The sequence below is a fragment of the Chinchilla lanigera genome, unplaced genomic scaffold (assembly GCF_000276665.1).
Source record: "Chinchilla lanigera isolate Chin_1 unplaced genomic scaffold, ChiLan1.0 scaffold00036, whole genome shotgun sequence".
NCBI lineage: Eukaryota > Metazoa > Chordata > Mammalia > Rodentia > Chinchillidae > Chinchilla > Chinchilla lanigera.
The window spans coordinates 6,046,033-6,063,918 of NW_004955437.1; the positions used below are offsets into that span (position 1 = coordinate 6,046,033).

General features: G+C 60.9%; 1 protein-coding gene across 2 annotated transcripts; it reads left to right on the forward strand.

The window, feature by feature from the left end:
• On the forward strand, positions 1–15,054 carry Mtch1 (mitochondrial carrier 1). 2 transcript variants are annotated; one of them, XM_005389630.2, is made up of 12 exons: positions 1–342; positions 3,446–3,530; positions 6,090–6,196; positions 6,486–6,563; positions 6,807–6,864; positions 6,988–7,039; positions 8,254–8,313; positions 10,883–10,976; positions 12,386–12,433; positions 12,539–12,606; positions 12,803–12,878; positions 14,388–15,054. In XM_005389630.2, exons 1-12 carry the CDS (start codon positions 22–24, stop codon positions 14,457–14,459), a joined length of 1,119 nt encoding a protein of 372 aa, XP_005389687.1. In that variant the 5' UTR covers positions 1–21; the 3' UTR covers positions 14,460–15,054. The 2 variants fall into 2 exon arrangements, with proteins under 2 accessions (XP_005389687.1, XP_005389686.1); XM_005389629.2 differs by having other exon boundaries at positions 2–342; positions 10,883–11,027.
• Positions 15,055–17,886: the final 2,832 nt, after the last annotated feature.

Genomic DNA, 17,886 nt, shown 5'->3' on the forward strand with positions numbered 1-17,886 from the left:
CGTGACCTCGCGCCCCGTGCCATGGGGGCTTCAGACCCGGAAGTGGCGCCCTGGGCTCGCGGCGGTGCCGCGGGGATGGCGGGAGCCGGAGCAGGAGCGGGAGCTCGCGGCGGAGCGGCGGCGGGGGGCGAGGCCCGGGCTCGCGATCCGCCGCCCGCGCACCGTGCACACCCACGCCACCCCCGGCCTGCGGCGCAGCCCTCGGCCCGCAGGATGGACGGCGCGCCCGGGGGCCTGGGCTCGGGGGACAGCGCCCCGACCACCGAGGCCTTGTTCGTGGCGCTGGGCGCGGGCGTGACAGCGCTCAGCCACCCGCTGCTCTACGTGAAGCTGCTCATCCAGGTGACAGGCCGGGGCCGGAGGAGGGTTGGAGCGGGGGAGGCGACGGCGATGGGTCTGAGGGAGAGAGCTGGGGGCCGTGGATATCGGGGGCCAAAGGGGTGATAGAAGGGGCAGGCGAAGGAGGGCCTGGGAATGCGGGGGTCCGGCCCGGGTGTAGGAAGGGGCCGCAGGGGTCTGCGCGACAGATTTGGGAGAGGAAGGAAATGGGTTTGGGATGCGCAGGGGAGGGGGCGCTGGGACGGGGGGCGAAGGGCGGGGAGGGCAGCGGATGCGCAGAGAGCAGGCGACAGGATTGGGGGAGGGGGCGAAGTTTGGGCGAGTGCGTAGGGAGGACGATTGGGGGCCGAGGCGAAATATCTAGAAGGCGAGGAGCACATTTAGGGTAGAGGACGAACGGGGGCTCCGGATTTAGAGAGATGGGCATAAAAGCGTCTTCGGGGCACAAAGGAAGGAATGGCGTCAGGGCCAAAAATTTAGGAGGGAAACAAGGGCAGGGGAGAAGGAGGGACGTAGGTGTTGAACTTGGTGCGCAGGAGAGCTGTTTACTGGAGACGGGGCTATGGATGCGATGGCGACGACAGATTGGGTGGGAGGAGAGATGGCGTGACGCGTTCTGGGGGAGGGAACGGATCGGGCGACGCGGAGCGGGGGGAGCGGAGTGGAGGAGCGGGGAGCAGGAGGAGGGCTTCCCGGGGCTGGGGATGACGCGTTTAGAGGAGAAACTGGAACTGCGGGTTCAGGGGGATCGGCACAAGGGGCATTGGGAGGGCTGCGGTGCGGTAGGTAGGGCCTGGGAAAAGGGAGAGCAACGTAAAGTGGCGACTGGACGTCCTGGACACCTGGCGCACTTGGCAGTGGCCGGCAATGCAGTACTGAAGAGGGCTGCTTGAGAAAGGGAGAGGTGGCGCTGGAAGGAGGTTGTGTGCGTGTGTGTGTGTGTGTGTGTGTGTGTACGTACACACGCACTCGCGCGCGTGTTTCTCTGCACACCAAAGTAGGGATGCAGGCTTAGCAACTGAGGTGGGCGCCAGCCAGAAAGGCAGAGTTAGGATGAGCATGTGTCTCTGACGTGCGGGCTAGAATTTTCCAATTTAGGAAAGAGGAGGGTAGGAAGTAAAAAACGGAGCTGGAGCCGGGCGTGGTGGCGCAAGCCTGTAATCCCAGTACTCCGGAGGCTGAGGCAGGAGGATCCTTGTGAGTTCGAGACCAGCCTGGGCTACAAAGTGAGCTCAAGGCCACCCTGAACTGCACAGTGAGACCCTGTCTCAAAAAAGACAAAAATAACTAAATAAAAACGGAGCTGGAGCTTGAGGTTTGTTTTAAGGCGAGTGACTGCCAGATTGCCCTGAGCTTGACTGAATAGAGAGCATTCCGCCCGGTGTGGGAAACAGGGGGCTTGAAGAGAGGGCAGACCTTGCGGCTGGGGATTTAGCTCAGCGGCACAGCGCCTGCCTGGCAAGTGCGAGGTTGTGAGTTCGATTCCCGGTACCGGAAAAAAAAAAAAAAGAGAGAGAGAGGGCAGAACTGAAATCTGGGGTCAGGAAGGGCGGTCACAAATAGGTGTTTGAGTGTGACCAGAGGTAGGACAGAATGAAGGGCTGCAGTCAGACATGGAGGTGCCGGCCCAGAGCCCCAGACTGAGGTTTTGAAGTTTGGAAGTGGCCCGAGGAAGGTCGAGGCCGGCATTTGGGTGCAGCCTGGGAGCAAGGGCCACTCGCTCTACTGACAGCATTGGGCTTTACAGCCTCAAGGGCAAGGGTTTAGGGAGGAATAGGTGCTTTGCTGGAGCCTGAGTTGAGAAGTGAGAGGGTCTAGAGGCTGCGGGTGGTGAGAGGGCCGGGATTTTAGGGTGGCAGGTGGGCGCTGCTCTGGTGGGCTCCGCGTGAGGAAAGCGTGGCGGGGGGGTTAGTGTTGTCGCCTGGGCAGTGGTTGCTTTGGTTGACAGATTTGAAAAGACAATCGAAGTAAAGTGTTTTGCAGGAAGAACTGGATGAGGGAGCCCAAAGGATGAGAGCTGGATGGTGGGGGGCCAGGTGGAAATGGGGGAGCCCCATTGGGGCGCGAGCTCAACGGGGATAGCTGGAGTCTGAGCAGCATCTTGCAAAAGGCAGTCACTGTTTTGGGGAGCAGGAGCGAGTGTCGGATTTGGAGCTGTGTGGATTTGGTGACAACGCAGTGCCTCAGAAGTGAAGTTGGCGGCTGAGACAGGAGGATCACCCAGGTTGGAGTCCAGCCTGAAGTACATAGTGAGACCTGTTTCAAAAGACAAAAGCAAAACCACTTGTCTGAGGCCAAGAAGAGAAGGAAATTGAGCCCAGGGAAAGTGCTCAAAGGCACCTGCTGCAGCTCGGAGGCACCTGATGCTACCCGCGTGAGGCGGGCTGTCCCAACCCGTCCTCCAGCCGCGCAGGCAGGGCAGCCTGCCCTCTCCCCACCCAGGCGCCAGCTCCTGCATACCTTGCCACCTTGCCACCTGCTGGCGTCCCCTGAGGTTGGCAGCCCAGCAGACACCCAGCCCTCAGCGGAGCTCGCCCGCGGGTGTGGGCGGGCAGAAACCTAGTTACGACCTGTCCATACGGCAGGAGTCACAGTGGCAATACAGCCCTTTGTCTCGGGGTATGGGTGAGAGGGGAGGATGTGTGTGAGGGGCCAGGGGACAGTGGCTAAGCCCGGGGACCGGGAGAGGGTGGAGCAGGGGTGGGGCCCACAGTGGCCTTGGTGGAGACTAGGAGCGGGGTGCACTTGGGGTAGGTGACAGTGTGGAGTGGCGGGGGTGGCACTGGGACCTGAGCACAGAATATTTTGGCATTACCAGGCTGGGCATTAGGTTGGGGTGAAGTTTTCGGGGGGAGATGAGATTTATTCTGAGATGAGCACGGAGTATGAAGTGATTAAAAGTGGGGCTTCCTGTGCTGGAACTTGAGGCAAGGGTGCTGGGGGGCTCAAGCCTGGGTACCTAGGGGATGCTGGTGACATTTCTGGGGCGATTGCACGGAGGACAGGAACAGCATGGGATCGCGAGGAGCGGAGGTAGAGGCTGGGGGCGAGTGGCATGGTGGCCCACGTCACCGGGAACCTTGCTTTGTCCCTGTTGCTTCTGAAGGTGGGTCATGAGCCGATGCCCCCCACCCTGGGCACCAACGTGCTGGGGCGCAAGGTCCTCTACCTGCCGAGCTTCTTCACCTACGGTGAGTGACGGGGAGGAAGCCGCAGGGGGGGAGCAGGCCCAGGGGCCTTGGGGACCTGCCGCACAGCTGGCGCAGGGTGACAGGCAGGAGTGGGAGTGGGTGCCAGGTGCCTCCGGGAGCGGCCGGCGCAGGACCCTGGTCCCTGTCATCCCTGCTGATGCAGGTTGTGCCTGGAAGTGGGGCGGGGCTCGGTTTCCCTCTGAGCTGCCTTTCTGGGCTTCTGCTGCCCTGGCAGGAGGTGGGGGGCCCTCAGGTGCTCCCTTTTGTGCCCCCAGGCAGGGGCCTCCTGGCCCTGCGTCTCAAGCCCCTGGTTGTCGGTACTGTGTCCTGCCTCGCAGCTTGGGCGACTGCTTCCTGTACCTGCTCTGCACCCATCTGCAGAGTCCGCACAGCGCCTCTGGCCCAGGTCCTACGTCAGGGCCCCGTCCTAGCCGCTGTCCCTGTTGGGATGGCCGCCTTGCAGTCCCTCGTCACCTGCAGGCGCCAGCTGGCTGGGCCTCTTCTGGTTCCCATCTCCACCTTGCCAGTGACCACGATGGCGCCTCTAAGCCCACCCTTTCTCTCCACGCGCTCACAGCCAGCGCCCCGTCCAGATCAGCCCCGCGTCCTTGCACCTGTGGGGCGCTCCCGAGCAGCCCCTGCTGGATAACTTCCTCTTCGCACGCTGAGTGGGCAGCCTCAGCTCATGCTTATTTCTCTTCCCATCCGGCCCTGTGGCGGAGTGCGGTTCTGGGTCTGTCTGTGGGGAGAGATGTGTGCGCCTTGTTTCAGTCAGTGCAGGGGAGACGAGGGGACCCCCACTGCCGAGCAGCAGCGCCCGTGCAGAGAGGGGATGCTGGGAGTGTGAGCCGTCTGGGGACTGCTGGCCCCCTCCCCTGCGGTGTCGTGAGAGAATGGGGCCTGGGCCACTCCGCTCACAGCCCCTGGCCATTGCAGAGGCTGCCCTTCACCCCAAGACCTGCAGAGACAAGCAGGGTTCTGAGGCGGCCCTGCTCTGTTTGCAGAAATGTTATCTCAACAGGCTGTTATGAGATGCTTGGGCACTTCTGGACACTGATTAGGACAGTGTCTGCACCTCCCCAAGTGTGGTGGAGGACACCGCAGCTGTTGTGACTTTTTAAATTTTATTTTATTGTATTTTAGAGACAGTCTTATTGTGTTGCCCAGGCTGGTCTCAAACTTGCAGAGATCCTCCTGCCTCAGCCTCCCACGTGCTAGGATTACAGGCATGAGCCACCATGCTCGGCTGTCCTGACATGTTCTGTGGCGAGAGATGGTCAGCAGACCGGAAGAGCCAAGTGTTTGCCTAGGATGTGTTAGGCTCTCCCTTCCCCCAGAGCAAACCTTTCCTCTGCGTTCCACTTCTGTGGGTGTCCAGCGTCCCACCCCCCGCCCCCTGCACAGTCCTCTTCCAGCGCACCCCCACCTCAGGAAGCCACGTGCCAGGTGAGGGGAGCACCAGCCCCGTGGGAGCCCCAGCTGGTAGTGACGCTGAATTGCTGAACTTCTGAATTGCTGGACTTCGGACAGGGTGTGCAGGAGGAAGAGGCGCACTTGCCGCTCGCTGCCTCTGCGCGGCGCTAGAGAGCTGGCACTGGGTCGGAACGGGGAGCCGGGTTGGAGACCAGATTCCGTCTCCTTCTAAGGGCACAGGTTTACAGAGCAGCATCGCCTTTTATTTTATTTACTTACTTTTTCTGATACAGGGAATCGAACTAAGGACCTTGTGCTTACCAGGCAGGCACTGTGCCACTGAGCTATATCCCTGGCCCTCAACATCGCCTTTTAGAACAGGTTTTAAAAGCTGATGTGAAAGAGAACAGTGAACCATGAGAGTCTCTTTTTTTTTTTTTTCCTTCTGGCACCAGGAATTGAACTCATGACCTTGTGCTTGCCAGGCAGGTCCTGTGCTGCTGAGCTAAATCCCCAGCCCTGAGAGTCTCTTTTTTTTAAAAAACTTTAACATAATTTATTTTTTGGTACCCGGAATGGAGCTTGCCAGGCAGTCTCCTTAAAAGCGAGTGAGGGGAAACGCTGGCCCACGGGGCAGAGGTGCTGGTGCTCCCGGTGCAGTGACCTCAGACTCGCTCTTCCTTTTTGCGGCGTGCCAGCAGGCGCCGGGCGGTGTCCTGGAGCAGCGCACCAAGGGAGGGGACCGTCGCGCCTGCTGTGTGGCCACAGGTGTCCCCGGGTCACCTCCCCTCTGCTCCTTCTCCCTGAGGTCGCAAGGGCGTCGTCACCTGTGTCCTCCTTTCCCTTTTTTTCTCACCCGAGAGACATGTTATTCGCTGCTGAAGTCGGTTTGGGGCTGCAGCTCTTGTGCTGCTGAGTTGAGAACCACAGCCGGGTTTGCCAGGTAGAGCTTTTAAAGCCAAGAAGTGGGGAGGTGGAAGCGCGTCCTTGTCAGAAGTGTGCGGAAAGGCTTTGCGAAGAGAAACAGGCCGGGCGGGGGCGGGGGAGGGGGCACTTTGGCACCGGGGCCCCGCACGGGCTGGAGCTGGCCCGAGTGTGGGTGCCTTGGCCGGGCGTGACGCCACCGCCGCCGCCGCTTTCCTGCAGCCAAGTACATCGTGCAGGTGGACGGGAAGATCGGGCTGTTCCGGGGCCTGAGCCCCCGCCTCATGTCCAACGCCCTCTCGACCGTGACCCGCGGCAGCATGAAGAAGGTGAGTGGGCGGGGCCGGGGGCCCGACCCGGTGCTCCCCGCCCCGCCTCCTGCCCCTGCGCCCCGCACCAGGGTGGCTGCAGATGCTGGCGGCCAGACCCTAAGTCTGGAGCTGGGGAGGCCCCGCCCACTGCCTGGCTGCGCCACCCGGGCGTGGTGGCTTCCTTCCGCCCCGACCTCCAGGCCTGGGGGAGGCCTGAGGTGGCCTGGCCGGCAGCCAGTACGGGGACACGCTTAGGGGTGTCTGCAGTATGGCTGAACGCACACTGGGTCCTCCGCTCCCCCCTCAGGTTTTCCCCCCGGATGAGATGGAGCAGGTTTCCAACAAGGACGACATGAAGACTTCGCTGAGGAAAGTCGTGAAGGAGGTGGGTGTCTGTGGTGCAGGGGTCCCGATCGTCTCTCCCTCAGAGTTGGGGTCCCCGTGCGTGTGTCTGGGTGGGTGGTGTGCGGAGGGAGCTGCATCTGGGGCGCTCAGACCCAGAAAGCCCCTCGGTGCCAGAGTCCAGTCCGGGACCGGCAGTGCTGGGGGTGGGGCGAGCCTGGAGCAGGCTGCGATCCCGGGCTCCCCCAGACCCAGGCTGACGCGCCCCTTCCCTGTGCTGTTGCAGACGTCCTACGAGATGATGATGCAGTGTGTGTCGCGCATGCTGGCCCACCCGCTGCACGGTGAGCGGGGCGGTGGGCCCTGGGGCTGGGCCGGCGGGCGGGGCCTGGGCCGGGGTCCTTTCCGGGCCGAGCTGTGCAGCGGCCACGCGGCTGCCCGCTCAGCCTGAGCTTCTCTCTCCACAGTCATCTCAATGCGCTGCATGGTCCAGTTTGTGGGACGGGAGGCCAAGTACAGGTGGGTAATTCTGGGTCTGCACGGTGGCCCTGGTGCCCAGCGCCTGCCCGCCCGGCCTAGGCTCAGGCTCTGCCCCCTCTGCCCTGTGTCTCTGCCAGCCCGCCCTGCCACCTCACTGCAGGCACGTGGCGGTGGCTTTGTGCTTGTGTCCAGGGCGCTTTCTGTTCTTTCTGCTTTCGGTGACCTTCGGGGGCTTGCAGGAGGTGGCGGGGGTAGAGTCCGTGAAGTTAGGAATCTGGGCACCAGAAGGGGTGCTCGGCCCAGCACTGAGTGGGGCCCTCCTGAGCTCCCTAAGTTCTGCCGTGATGATTTCTCAAGCTGCTACAGAACCTGGATTCTAGCTCTTTCTCTCCTGTGCTGAGAGCTGTCTTCTCTGTGGGCCTGGGCACCCCCCCCAGCTGTACGCCGGATACCTAGCCCTGCCGTGTCCCTGAGGTGGGCCTGAGGACACTGTCCAGCATGGCCTTCCCAGAGCCTCTGTGTGGTCCAAGGGCCACCCTGGTTAACCCCAGTTGGTTTCCCAGGTCCATTTTCTGTTCTGTCCCATGGGGCTGCCCACCCACCGAGGAAGCTCGCTGGTGGGAGTGGTCTGCCCCCCCAGATCTAACATGAGTGGGTGCACGGCCTGGGGCAGGAGTGGTGGTGATGCAGCGTGAACCCCAGGGGCCAGGCTGCTGTTCTAGGTGCATCCTGGGGTCTGGTGGGGCTTCGGCCGCCTGGTCCTCTCCGCTGCCTTGCTCTCCCCAGGGCTTTGTGCAGTCTCTGGAGACCCTACAGCCTGCCTCTGATCTCCAACAGGCTGCTGTGGCCCCAGCACTGGGCTCCAGGGCCCCCCGGGGAGGGCTTTCTGCTGGAGGAAATGGGTTCCTGCTTTGACCCTGGAAAAGGGACTCTGGTTGCCACCCCTTCCTGCCCTCACAGTGGGGTGAGCCTGCACCCCTCTCTGGGAGGTCGTGTGGCCAGAGCTGAGCCCCAGAGCCAGGCAAGGAAAGGCCAGGTGGGAACCGCATCCCGCAGAGAACAGCGGGAGAGGACCGCGCCCCAGACAGGCTCCGCCCCTCCTTCCTCCCTTTCTCCCTCTCCCTCTCCCTCTCCCTCTCCCCGCATCCCTCGGATTCTCTGTGTGCTCCCCCTGTCCCATCCTGGCCAGGGCTGAGCGGGACTGGGTGTGGGTGTCTTCAGTGACCTGGGTCCCCACCTTGCCCTCTTCGCAGCGGTGTGCTGAGCTCCATTGGGAAGATTTTCAAGGAGGAGGGGCTGCTGGGATTCTTCGTGTACGTGAGTCACCCGCCCCGAAGTGGGATGGCGTGGTTCGCCTCCCAGCGCCCGCTGCCTCCCTGGCCTTGCCTGCTGCCCTGCACTGACCAGGGCTCCGGCCCTGCTCCATAGTGCCCCAGCGCAGCCCTGGGCCACAGCTCACATGAAGTGGAACTGGGCCGGAGCTGCGGCAGTGCTGGGACATGTGCCTTAGCATGTGTGTGCCCTGGGTTCAACCCCTGGCACTAGAAAAAACTGTCCAGTACAGCGACCTGGCTGCCCTGCCAGGCCCCGTCCACCTGGCCTGGGGCTGTGGTGGACACAGAGCTGGGCCCCATGAACCAGGGGCCCTCAGAGCCCTCGGTTTCACTGCCAGAAAGGACCGGAAATCTGTGACTTGGCCGGAGGTTTGCACGCTGGCAGCTCCCAGGCTGACTTCAGCCAGTGCTTTCTGTCCTGACAAATTAGTTAACATTGAACGTTGAAGACGTCACACAGAAGTCCGTATTTCTGGCTCCTCTGGAAGTCAGAAAATTGGGTTCTGCTGGGCCTGCATTTCTGCGTCTGCAGAGTAGCTGTCAGCTGGGGCCGGTGGCTGTGTCCCTGGCAGGCCACAGGATCTGGTGACCACCAACCCCGGCCCTCTTTGCGGTCCCATGTCCAGTCCTTTCCCCTGTAAAGAAAGCTCACTCTGCAAAGGCTGCTGGGCAAGCAGAAAGCACAACGAGAACCTAGAACGCCGGCCCAGCAAGTATGGTTTTGTTTCGGCTCCTTCATGTCCGGGCAGTGACGGACAGCTGCTGAGTACGTAGTAGATCAGATGTCGGTTCCGTATCAACGGGTCTTTCTATTGCAACTCTCCAGCTTGCAGAACGGGTTTACTTAATGATCTGTGTTTAACCAAGAACCACCTGTGCAAGTAGGACCCGCGGGTACGTGCGCTCGTATCTGTTGATGTTCTCAGCAGCGGGTCCTTTTGCTCTCTAGGGACGTTGGCAGTGCCTGGGGCCTCTCATGGCTTCACACCTGGCATGCAGGTGCTGGGGGACAGCACGGGCAGCCACACGACCAAGAGCTGTCCAGCCCCCGAGGGCGGTAGCGCCAGGTTGAGAATCCTGGCTGAGTGATGTGTACACGCACGCCCATGCACACGTGCAGACACAGTGCCTCCCTCATGCTTCAGCCCGTGACACGCTGCACGTCACCACACACACACACACACACACACACACACACGGCACGGCACGGCACGGCCCGGCCCGGCCCGGGAAGAGGCTCCAGGCTTGGAGATTGCCCCCACAGAGGCTGGTTTTGTTGAATGCCTCATAACACAGATGCCTTCGGTAATTTTTCTGAACTCTTCAAATATTTGTATTTTTTTTTAAATTCAGGCCGGATGTGGTGGCGCAAGCCTATCATCCCAGCACCCTGGGACGTCGAGGTAGATGAGCCAAAGGCCAAGCCCTGCCTGGGCAGTTTAGCGAGATCCTGTCTCGAAATAAAAAAACAGGGCTGGAGATGTAGCTCAGTGTGAAAAAGCTTGTGGTTCAGTTCCCAAAACTGCGACCAGAAAAAATGTAAAAATTTGAAAACAGTCATCTGCTTCTCCTCCAAAGAGGCAGGCGAGATTCCTCTCCAGGAGCGGCTCTCGAGGCCCTCCCTGCTCTCACAAGCACAGAGACACATTTTTTTAAAGTGTTGTTTTTTAGTTTTTTAAAATCAAAACACTTCTTGGGACTTGTTGCAATTCCGAAGAGGAACCGGATGCCGCCTGGCCGCTCTCCCGGGTTCAGGTGTTGCGCGCTCTCGGGGCCTGGACCTGCATCCGTGAGGTGCAGTGTGGGGGTGCCCCGTCTGCCGGCACCCGCCCTTTCGCCTTGGCACACCACGTGTGCTCTCTCTTGCACTTGGTGGGGAGCCACATGTGCCACTGGTCCATTTCGCAGGTGGTGGCCTTAGAGCCCCAGCAGCAGCACGACACGCACATCTTACACACCACTTTCCAAAGGACAGCGCCGCGACCGGAGAGGGCGCGCTCTCGAAGACACAGCGGCACCCCGGACCCGCTTACCTCAGTGCTCATTTGCCCTCAGTGCTGGGCCGGGGAGCTCCCCCGCAGGCTGTGTGGAGCCATGTCCCCGAAGGCCGCCACTCTCTGAGTGTCATCGTGGACCATCCAGAGGTGAAGGGCTGTGTGGAGCAAGGTCCTGTGAGAGCTGGTGACAGTTAGGGACAGGCCAGGAGCAGCTACCAAGGCACTGCCACTGTTCGCATCTGAAAATAATACCAGATGTGGCAACAATCACGGCTTTGCAGTTTTTATATTTTTTGGTGCTAGGGATGGAACCCAGGCCGTGCACATGGTAGGCGAGCCACACCCAGCAGCAGTGAATCTCGATGCTGGGCTTCCGTGCTCTGGAACCCGTGTGACTCCTTCGCCCACCTGAGCAGCCTGTGGCCCACCCGCCCCTCCCCCCTGGCTGGGCCTGGGCAGCGGTGGCTGTGCCTGAGCCGCCCTCCCCGCCCCCCGGCTGTGTGGCCCGGACCGCCCCCTCCGCCACTCACCTCCGCTCACTTGTTTTGTAGTGGCTTAATCCCCCACCTCCTGGGCGACGTGGTTTTCTTGTGGGGCTGTAACCTGCTGGCCCACTTCATCAATGCCTACCTGGTGGATGACAGCGTGAGTGACTCCCCCGGGGGGCTGGGAAACGACCAGAATCCAGGTTCCCAGGTTGGTTGGAACAAGGACGCGTCCTTCTTTCCGCGTACTCCTGATGTCCAGGGTCTGGGGTGCTCCCGCTGGAGGGTGAGAGGGGGCCCTCATTTGTCTCGAGTTCGCGCTGCCGTCGGGGAGATGAGAGTCCAGGTTGGAACCCAGGCCTGGGCGTGCTTTAGAGACGGCGCCCAAGTAGGGCCCGAGAAATGAAAGGAGGAACCAGCAGTCATAGTGACCCGACCTTGGCATTGTCGTTCACGCCCTCTGTGGTGTCCCTTTGTGAACAGCGTGGCCTCAGGTCCTGATGCTCTGCCCAGGCGCCCCGACAGGCGCGGGGCCCCTCTAACAGGCAACGGGCACAGAGACTGCTGGAGGGTGAGAGGGGTCTCTGGCCCCTAGGTCTCTGGCCTGTGGAATGGCGCAGGGGCTAGAAGGGCCTGCCAGGCTCGGCCCACATCGTTGTGTCAGCTCTGGTCAGCTCAGGCTGGGCACAGGCTGGACACAGCGTCCAGGTGGCAAGACAAGGGCCAGGGAACCACATAAGGGCCAGCCCTCCAAGGCCTCTTGCGCTGGGCCCTCCTCAGTGTTCTGGGGGTGGTCCCAGTGCCTGCACCTATTGGTGACTCGGGGGTGGGGTGGGTCTGGGCGCCTGTGTGTGGTCCCAGTGACAGCCTCTGCCCACGGGGACCCTGGCCAGACGCTGCCTCCCGGCTGCAGCGACAGTGCGGGCCTGGGGCGCTCTCTTTCCCGCGCTGTGGGTGGTGCGCCGCCACTGTCCCCGCAGAGCAGGCCTCGGTGCCTTGGCAGCAGGCCCTCTGGTCGGGGTCCAGTGCCGCTGTCGGCCCGTGGCGGCTGCACCAGTGCCAGCGCCAGCAGCCACACAGAAGGGCTGAGCTGAGGGTGGAGTGCTGGGTGCCCTTGCGGGCTCTGGGCACCTCGGGCGGGTGGCCGCCCCACCGAAAGCTGGGGACGGGCAGTGAGCTTTCTTCCTAGTTCGAGCTGTCTCCTGCACTGAGCTCGGGAGTGGGGTCGTGGTGTTGTCCCTCACCCAGAGGTAGACAGTTGGTGACACGGGTTAGCAGGAGCCTGGCGTCCTCTGTCTGGGTACCGAGGACGAGTCTGTCCTTCCGTTCAGGAATCGGTCCCTGTATCAAACCACAGACAGTGCCGGGCACCCGCAGCTGACCCTGGGGTCCTCAGCCCTCTGGGTGCCTGCCGCCCAGTTCGCCCACTCCTGCCTCTGAGGTCTCCTCGCAGTCCAGGCGCTGGAAGCCGCGGGTGGGCCCGGGTGGGAAGGCGCTGTGCGCCGCGGGGAGGGTGGGTGAGCCTGTGCCTGAGTGCGATGGCAGATCGCCACTCCTGTGTCTCCTCAGTTCAGCCAGGCCCTGGCCATCCGGAGCTACACCAAGTTTGTGATGGGGGTAAGTCGAGGCTGCGGTGGGGCTGGGGGCGGCTGGCAAGGCGGGTGCCGGGGTCGGGTGCCTGGGCCCGGGAGGAGACCCTGCGCCCAGGTGCCGACGTTTCAGATTGCAGTGAGCATGCTGACCTACCCCTTCCTGCTGGTGGGCGACCTCATGGCGGTGAACAACTGTGGGTAGGTGTCGCCCCTCTCTGCGGCCCCCAGCCGAGCCCCCTCCCACCGCTGCTCCTCTGGGCTTCTCCACGCCTGGGGGGGTGAGCCGCTTTCCAGGTGCAGGCAGCTGGCAGCGCCAAGCCGTCCTGCCGGGGTCCCTGCCCCTCGACCGGCCTGTCTCCGCTGCCCTCGGGTCTCATGCCCTCTCCTCCCGCAGGCTGCAGGCTGGGCTCCCCCCATACTCCCCAGTGTTCAAGTCTTGGATTCACTGCTGGAAGTACCTGAGTGTGCAGGTAAGCAGCCGCAGCAGGAGGCGCCCGCGCCCTGCCTCGTCCCCTAGGTTCCCAGCTCTGCGCACTCTTCCTGGGGGAAGCTAAGGGGGCTCGGAGCCTGACGCGACTCAGCTCGGTGGACAGAGTACAACACTTGGCTTAAGGCCTTTACATTTGCGCCTTCCCGTATTTCAGGAAGGATTTGAGGCGGCCAGGCCTGGATTTATTTTAAAATGATGCATCAGGCTGGGCATGGTGGCCCACACTTAAAATCCCAGCACTCTGGAGGCTGACGTGGGAGGCTAAGGCAGCAGGATCGCCGTGAGTTCCAGGCCAGTTTGGGCTGTATAGTGAGTTCAAGACCAGCCTCAACTACATACATCGTGAGACACCGTCTCAAAAAACCAAACACACAAAAAGTAAAATAAAATTATGTGTCAGTGCCAGGCATGGTGGCACATACCTGTGGTTCCAGGTACTTGTGAAGCTGAGGTGGGAGAATCAGTTGAGCTCAGGAGTTCCAGGCCAGCCTGGGCAATATAGCAAGGCTCTATGTCTTCCTTTTTTTTGTCTGAGACAGGGTCTCGCTATGCAGTTCAGGCTGGCCTTCAGCTCACTTTGTAGCCCAGGCTGGTCTCAAACTCTCAAGATCTTCCTGCCTCAGCCTCCTGAGTGCTGGGATTACAGGCGTGCGCCACCACGCTCGGCAAGGCCCTATGCCTTAAATAAATAAAATAAAAATTATCCATCAGGCCCAGGTCTTGATGAGACTCCAGCATAGTGGGGCTTTGGCCCATGCGGAAGTAGTAGACTCCAAGGACTTTCTGTTTTTGTAAAGGGGCCAGGATGTGTGTGAAAACTGTGAGGTAAACGGGTGTGGGAAAAGCCAGCGCTGCAGAGTGAACTTGGGCTGCACAAAGGGGAGAAGGGTAACAGCAAAACCAAAGGTTCTCGGTGCATCTGACGTGGCGGGGCTGAGTGCAGGCTCGAGCACCACAGCCCCGCAGCTCTCCTTCGCAGTGACGTGGGTGGAGGGCGTGTGGGCTGAGAGCAGCTGGGCTGAATCCCTGAGCCAGGGTGCTGCTGCCCTGGGGGCCCAGCCTCCCACCTCCCGGGGGAACCCCTGGCCCAGCGGATCCTGAGGCGGAGCAGAGGGGAGCAGGCAGCTGGCAGGGGTGGGGAGCCCTGGGTGCCCGAGGGGTGTGCGGGAGCCAGGTCAGCTCCATGCCTCTTCCTGTCCCTGCTCTGCCTCACAGTAAAAAACAAGGCTTTGCCTGGGGCGGGGCGCTTGGCGTCGGTGTCCAGCGGAGGAGGGCAGAGGGCAGAGGGCGGAGTTCTTCAGCACCTCCTCGGTCTCCTGGACGCTCAGGCCCAGGCCGCTCCTGGGGGTGCCCTGCGAGCAGCCCCGTATCCCTGGGGTACCTCAGGCCGGGAGTGAAGCCACCCGACCCAGCCTCTGCGAGCAGTCACCTGGGGGGACGGGAAGACCTGGCCTCCCCTCCCAGCAGCTCCGCTTTCCCTCCCGCCCAGGGCCAGCTCTTCCGGGGCTCCAGCCTGCTTTTCCGCCGCGTGTCCTCAGGGTCGTGCTTTGCCCTGGAGTGACCCGAATCACCTGACCACACAGCTGGCCTGGCCCGCTCGGCCTGACCCCCAGCAACACCTCCACACGCTCTGCCCACGGCCGCTCCATCGCCCCCAGGGTCTGTCCAGGCACAGGGCCAGACGGGGGCGCCTGTTAGCCCTGCAGAAGGTGGGGCGGGTGGGGAGTCGGCACAGGACCCCCTTCCTTCCCACGCCTGCCGAGTCCCCCCGGTGCAGGGGCCCGAGAGAGGCTGTGGGGGCCGGCCCGCTGCAGCCGGGTGGGAGCGGCATGTGCTTTGTAAGCCGGGTCACCCTTCACGAGGCTGCTGGCCCGGCCGGCCCCTGCTGAAGGCTGACGCCGGGTCCTCGCCCGTTCTTCTCAACACTACTTTCCGATGGGAGGGCAGCGCTTCCGAGTGGGAAGTCGTGTGACCCCTCAGGATGTGTCCCCTTCTCGCACTCGTGCGTTTCACGGTGACGCCGCTCGTGTGGGGCCGGTCGCCTGTGCATCTGTGTGAGTCCACGGGAATTAGGCAGATCAGTGTCTCATCCTCCCTAGTTCCTGGTAAGATTGTACTCATTTCCCTCAAATAAATGTGTCAGTGGTGATTTGGAATCCGCGGGGAGTCGCACTTCTGTGAGTCTCACAAACACAGCCAGGCTCGCTTCTCAGGGTTCCCAGCCTGTCGCAGTGAGGCAGAGGGCAGCCTGGGGCGACAGCGTGAGGCCTCCCCGAGGCTGGGGCAGCCCGCACAGGGAGGCTGGCCTGCGCCTGCGCCTGCTCCTCAGGAAGAGCCCTCCCCACAGCAGCGCTGTGTGTCACTCTCGCTGCTGAGACAACACTGACACCCAAAACTTAGGGTTATTTTAGCTCATGTTTCAGTTCACGACCCACCGTCTCCCTGGCAGGGAGACCTGGCAGAGGGGCCTGGCAGAGGAGAGCTGCTCTGGGCATGGGGACCGGAAGCAGAGAAGAGGGGGAGCAGGAGGGTCCAGGCCACGCCCCCATGACCGCCTCCCCGGACCAGGCCCATCTGCACCGTGGGTTAGGTGGAAGCCCCACCTAGGAGCATCTGAGGTCTTGGGGGCCCACCCAGGTATGAACCCTAACCAGCACCTTTCTTTTCTTTTTTTTTTTTTTTTTGGGTACTGGGAATCGAACTCTGGACCTTGCACTTGCCAGGCAGGCGCTTATGCAGCTGAGCTAACCAGCACGTTTCGAAGGTGACCTGTCCCCGGGTCGGTGGGTGCAGTGGCCACAGGGCTACAGCAGAATGTACAGACCCCCTTCCTTGTGTTCCTGCCCAACACTGGTGTCTTAGACAGAACTCGCTTGTTTGGAGGTCCAGCCGGGGTCCCCCAAAGCTTCTCTGCCCTGACTTCTCAGGGTGCCTGGCGGCTTTGGCTGTGTGTCCCTCACAGGCAGTTTCTTGTCCCCTAGGGAGCGTCTGGGACGCTTCTGCAGCACTGTCTTCTGGTGGCCGAGTGCCCGCTGACCCAAGGGCAGTCTCACGTGGGGCTCCGTGGTGCCCAGAAGCCAGAAGTGTGCTGTGTGAGCGCTGTGTCCTAGGGAGTCACCTCACAGCTGAGGAGAGGGGGGACCACGTCAGGGGTCAGGGTGAGCAGGCCAGGCCTCGGCGGCCCCACTCTTCAGTGCACGGTCTTGGGTCCGCAGAGGGGGCCTGTCTCATGGCCCGTCGTCTTTCCCTGCCCATGTGCTCCCTCTAGCACAACCACTGTTTCAAGAGTAACTTTTTCACGTTCCTCCTCCCGGGAACCCTCTTTTAACATTAATTACTTCCTGCGGCGCCCAGATTCAGGAAGCTTCCATCTCTAGAGCCTGAAGGAAGTGGGCCCTTAGGACGCCCGGATGCTCTGCCCGGCAGAGGAGCAGGGCTGCGGTGGGCTTGGCCCGTCCCCAGGTGACACCCTGGGGTCCTGCTCCCGGGGTATTCCATCCTGGCAGCTAGAACAGTGGGCTCTGATCTGAGAAAGGTCGCGGCGTAGGCTTGGGGTGGAGCAGAGCTCGGCAGAAGGGGGTGACGGGAGCAGCAGTGCCCCTGGGGAGCCAGTCACGTCCCGCCTCCCTGGGAAAGCTTATCCCCCCGCGACTGACAGGCTGAGGCAGGGGTGCTAGCCCACACCGGGCCCCTCCTGCACCTGCGGGCCCTGTGCCAGCTCCCGAAGCCTGAGAGCCAAGCACGGGTGCTGGGGGAACCCCCCCCCCCCACGGCTGCCTGTGCTGATGTCCCCTGCCTGCCATCTGTCACAGGGACACCATGCCTTGTGTCCCTGGACTTCCCAGAAAGTAGGCTTCTGCAGGTCCCTAGGCCTCATCTTAGACTCTTCCAGGTGACAGGTGGCCTGAGAACTGTGGACAGCTGCGCTTGCCTTCCAATAGGCACCAGTGCTACGCCCAAACCAGGAGAGTGGTTTGGAGGCCCGCGTGCCTGGCCACGCCCACAGGCCCAAGAGGAGGAGGAGCTCCCCAGAAATGCCGTGGTTCTAATGCGAAGCTCAGTCAGTGTCACGCACTCCACAGCGTAAAGCACAGAGCCACACGGTCATCCCAGTAGACAGAAAAAGCCTTTGACAAAAGTCACCATCCTTCATGGGTAGGAACTGCGGGAACCTTCTCAGCCAGATACATAGCAACTAGGAAAAAACTCAAAATGAAGATTAGACTGGGCCAGGGCTAGAGCTCAGTGGTGCAGCACCTGCCTGGCAAGGGCAAGAGCATGAGTTCAATTCCCGGTACAAAACAAAAATTAAGATTAGACTGACTGGTGCAATACAGAATAGAATCCTCAATCAGCAACAAGATAAATGTACTCTCTGGTCACCTTTGTCCAGCCCTGTACAGGAGGGTCTAACTAGGGCAGTTAGGTGAAAAATGAAATTAAAACTATGTGAATTAGAAAGGAAGAGGTAAAACTGTAGGTGACATGATCTGGCATATAGAAAATCCTAAGGAATCCACTAAAACTTACATAACTGGTAAAAATTCAGCAAGGATACTTGCAGAAGATAAGATTGATAAATTATTTTTATATATTGAGCAATGAAACTAATAAAACAATTTCATTTATAATAGCATCAGAAATACTTTGGAAAAAATTTAACGAATTGTAAAACTGAAAACTATGAAACATTTTGAAAGAAGTTAAAGAGCTACATAAGTGGTAAGGTATCCCATGTTCATAGATGATTTAACATGAAGACTGGTACTGTGTATTACATAATCCCTATCAAAATCTCAGCTGGCTTGGAAGAAATGTGACAAGCTGATTCTGAAATTCATATGGAAATTCGATGGACCAAGTTAGCCAAAACAGGCTTGAAAAAGAACAAAGTGCATAGACTCACATATCCTAATTTCAACTTACATACAAAGCTGCAGTAATCAAGATTGTTCAGTAGCATAAGGGAAGACTGACAGATCATAGGA

Excerpts from the sequence above, each read along its gene's own strand:
- Mtch1 (XM_005389629.2), top strand. The coding sequence starts at position 22 with ATGGGGGCTTCAGACCCGGAAGTGGCGCCCTGGGCTCGCGGCGGTGCC. Across the intron at positions 12,607-12,802 it reads ATGGCGGTGAACAACTGTGG|GCTGCAGGCTGGGCTCCCCC; the intron begins GTAGGTGTCGCC and ends CTCCTCCCGCAG. Across the intron at positions 12,879-14,387 it reads GGAAGTACCTGAGTGTGCAG|GGCCAGCTCTTCCGGGGCTC; the intron begins GTAAGCAGCCGC and ends CCTCCCGCCCAG.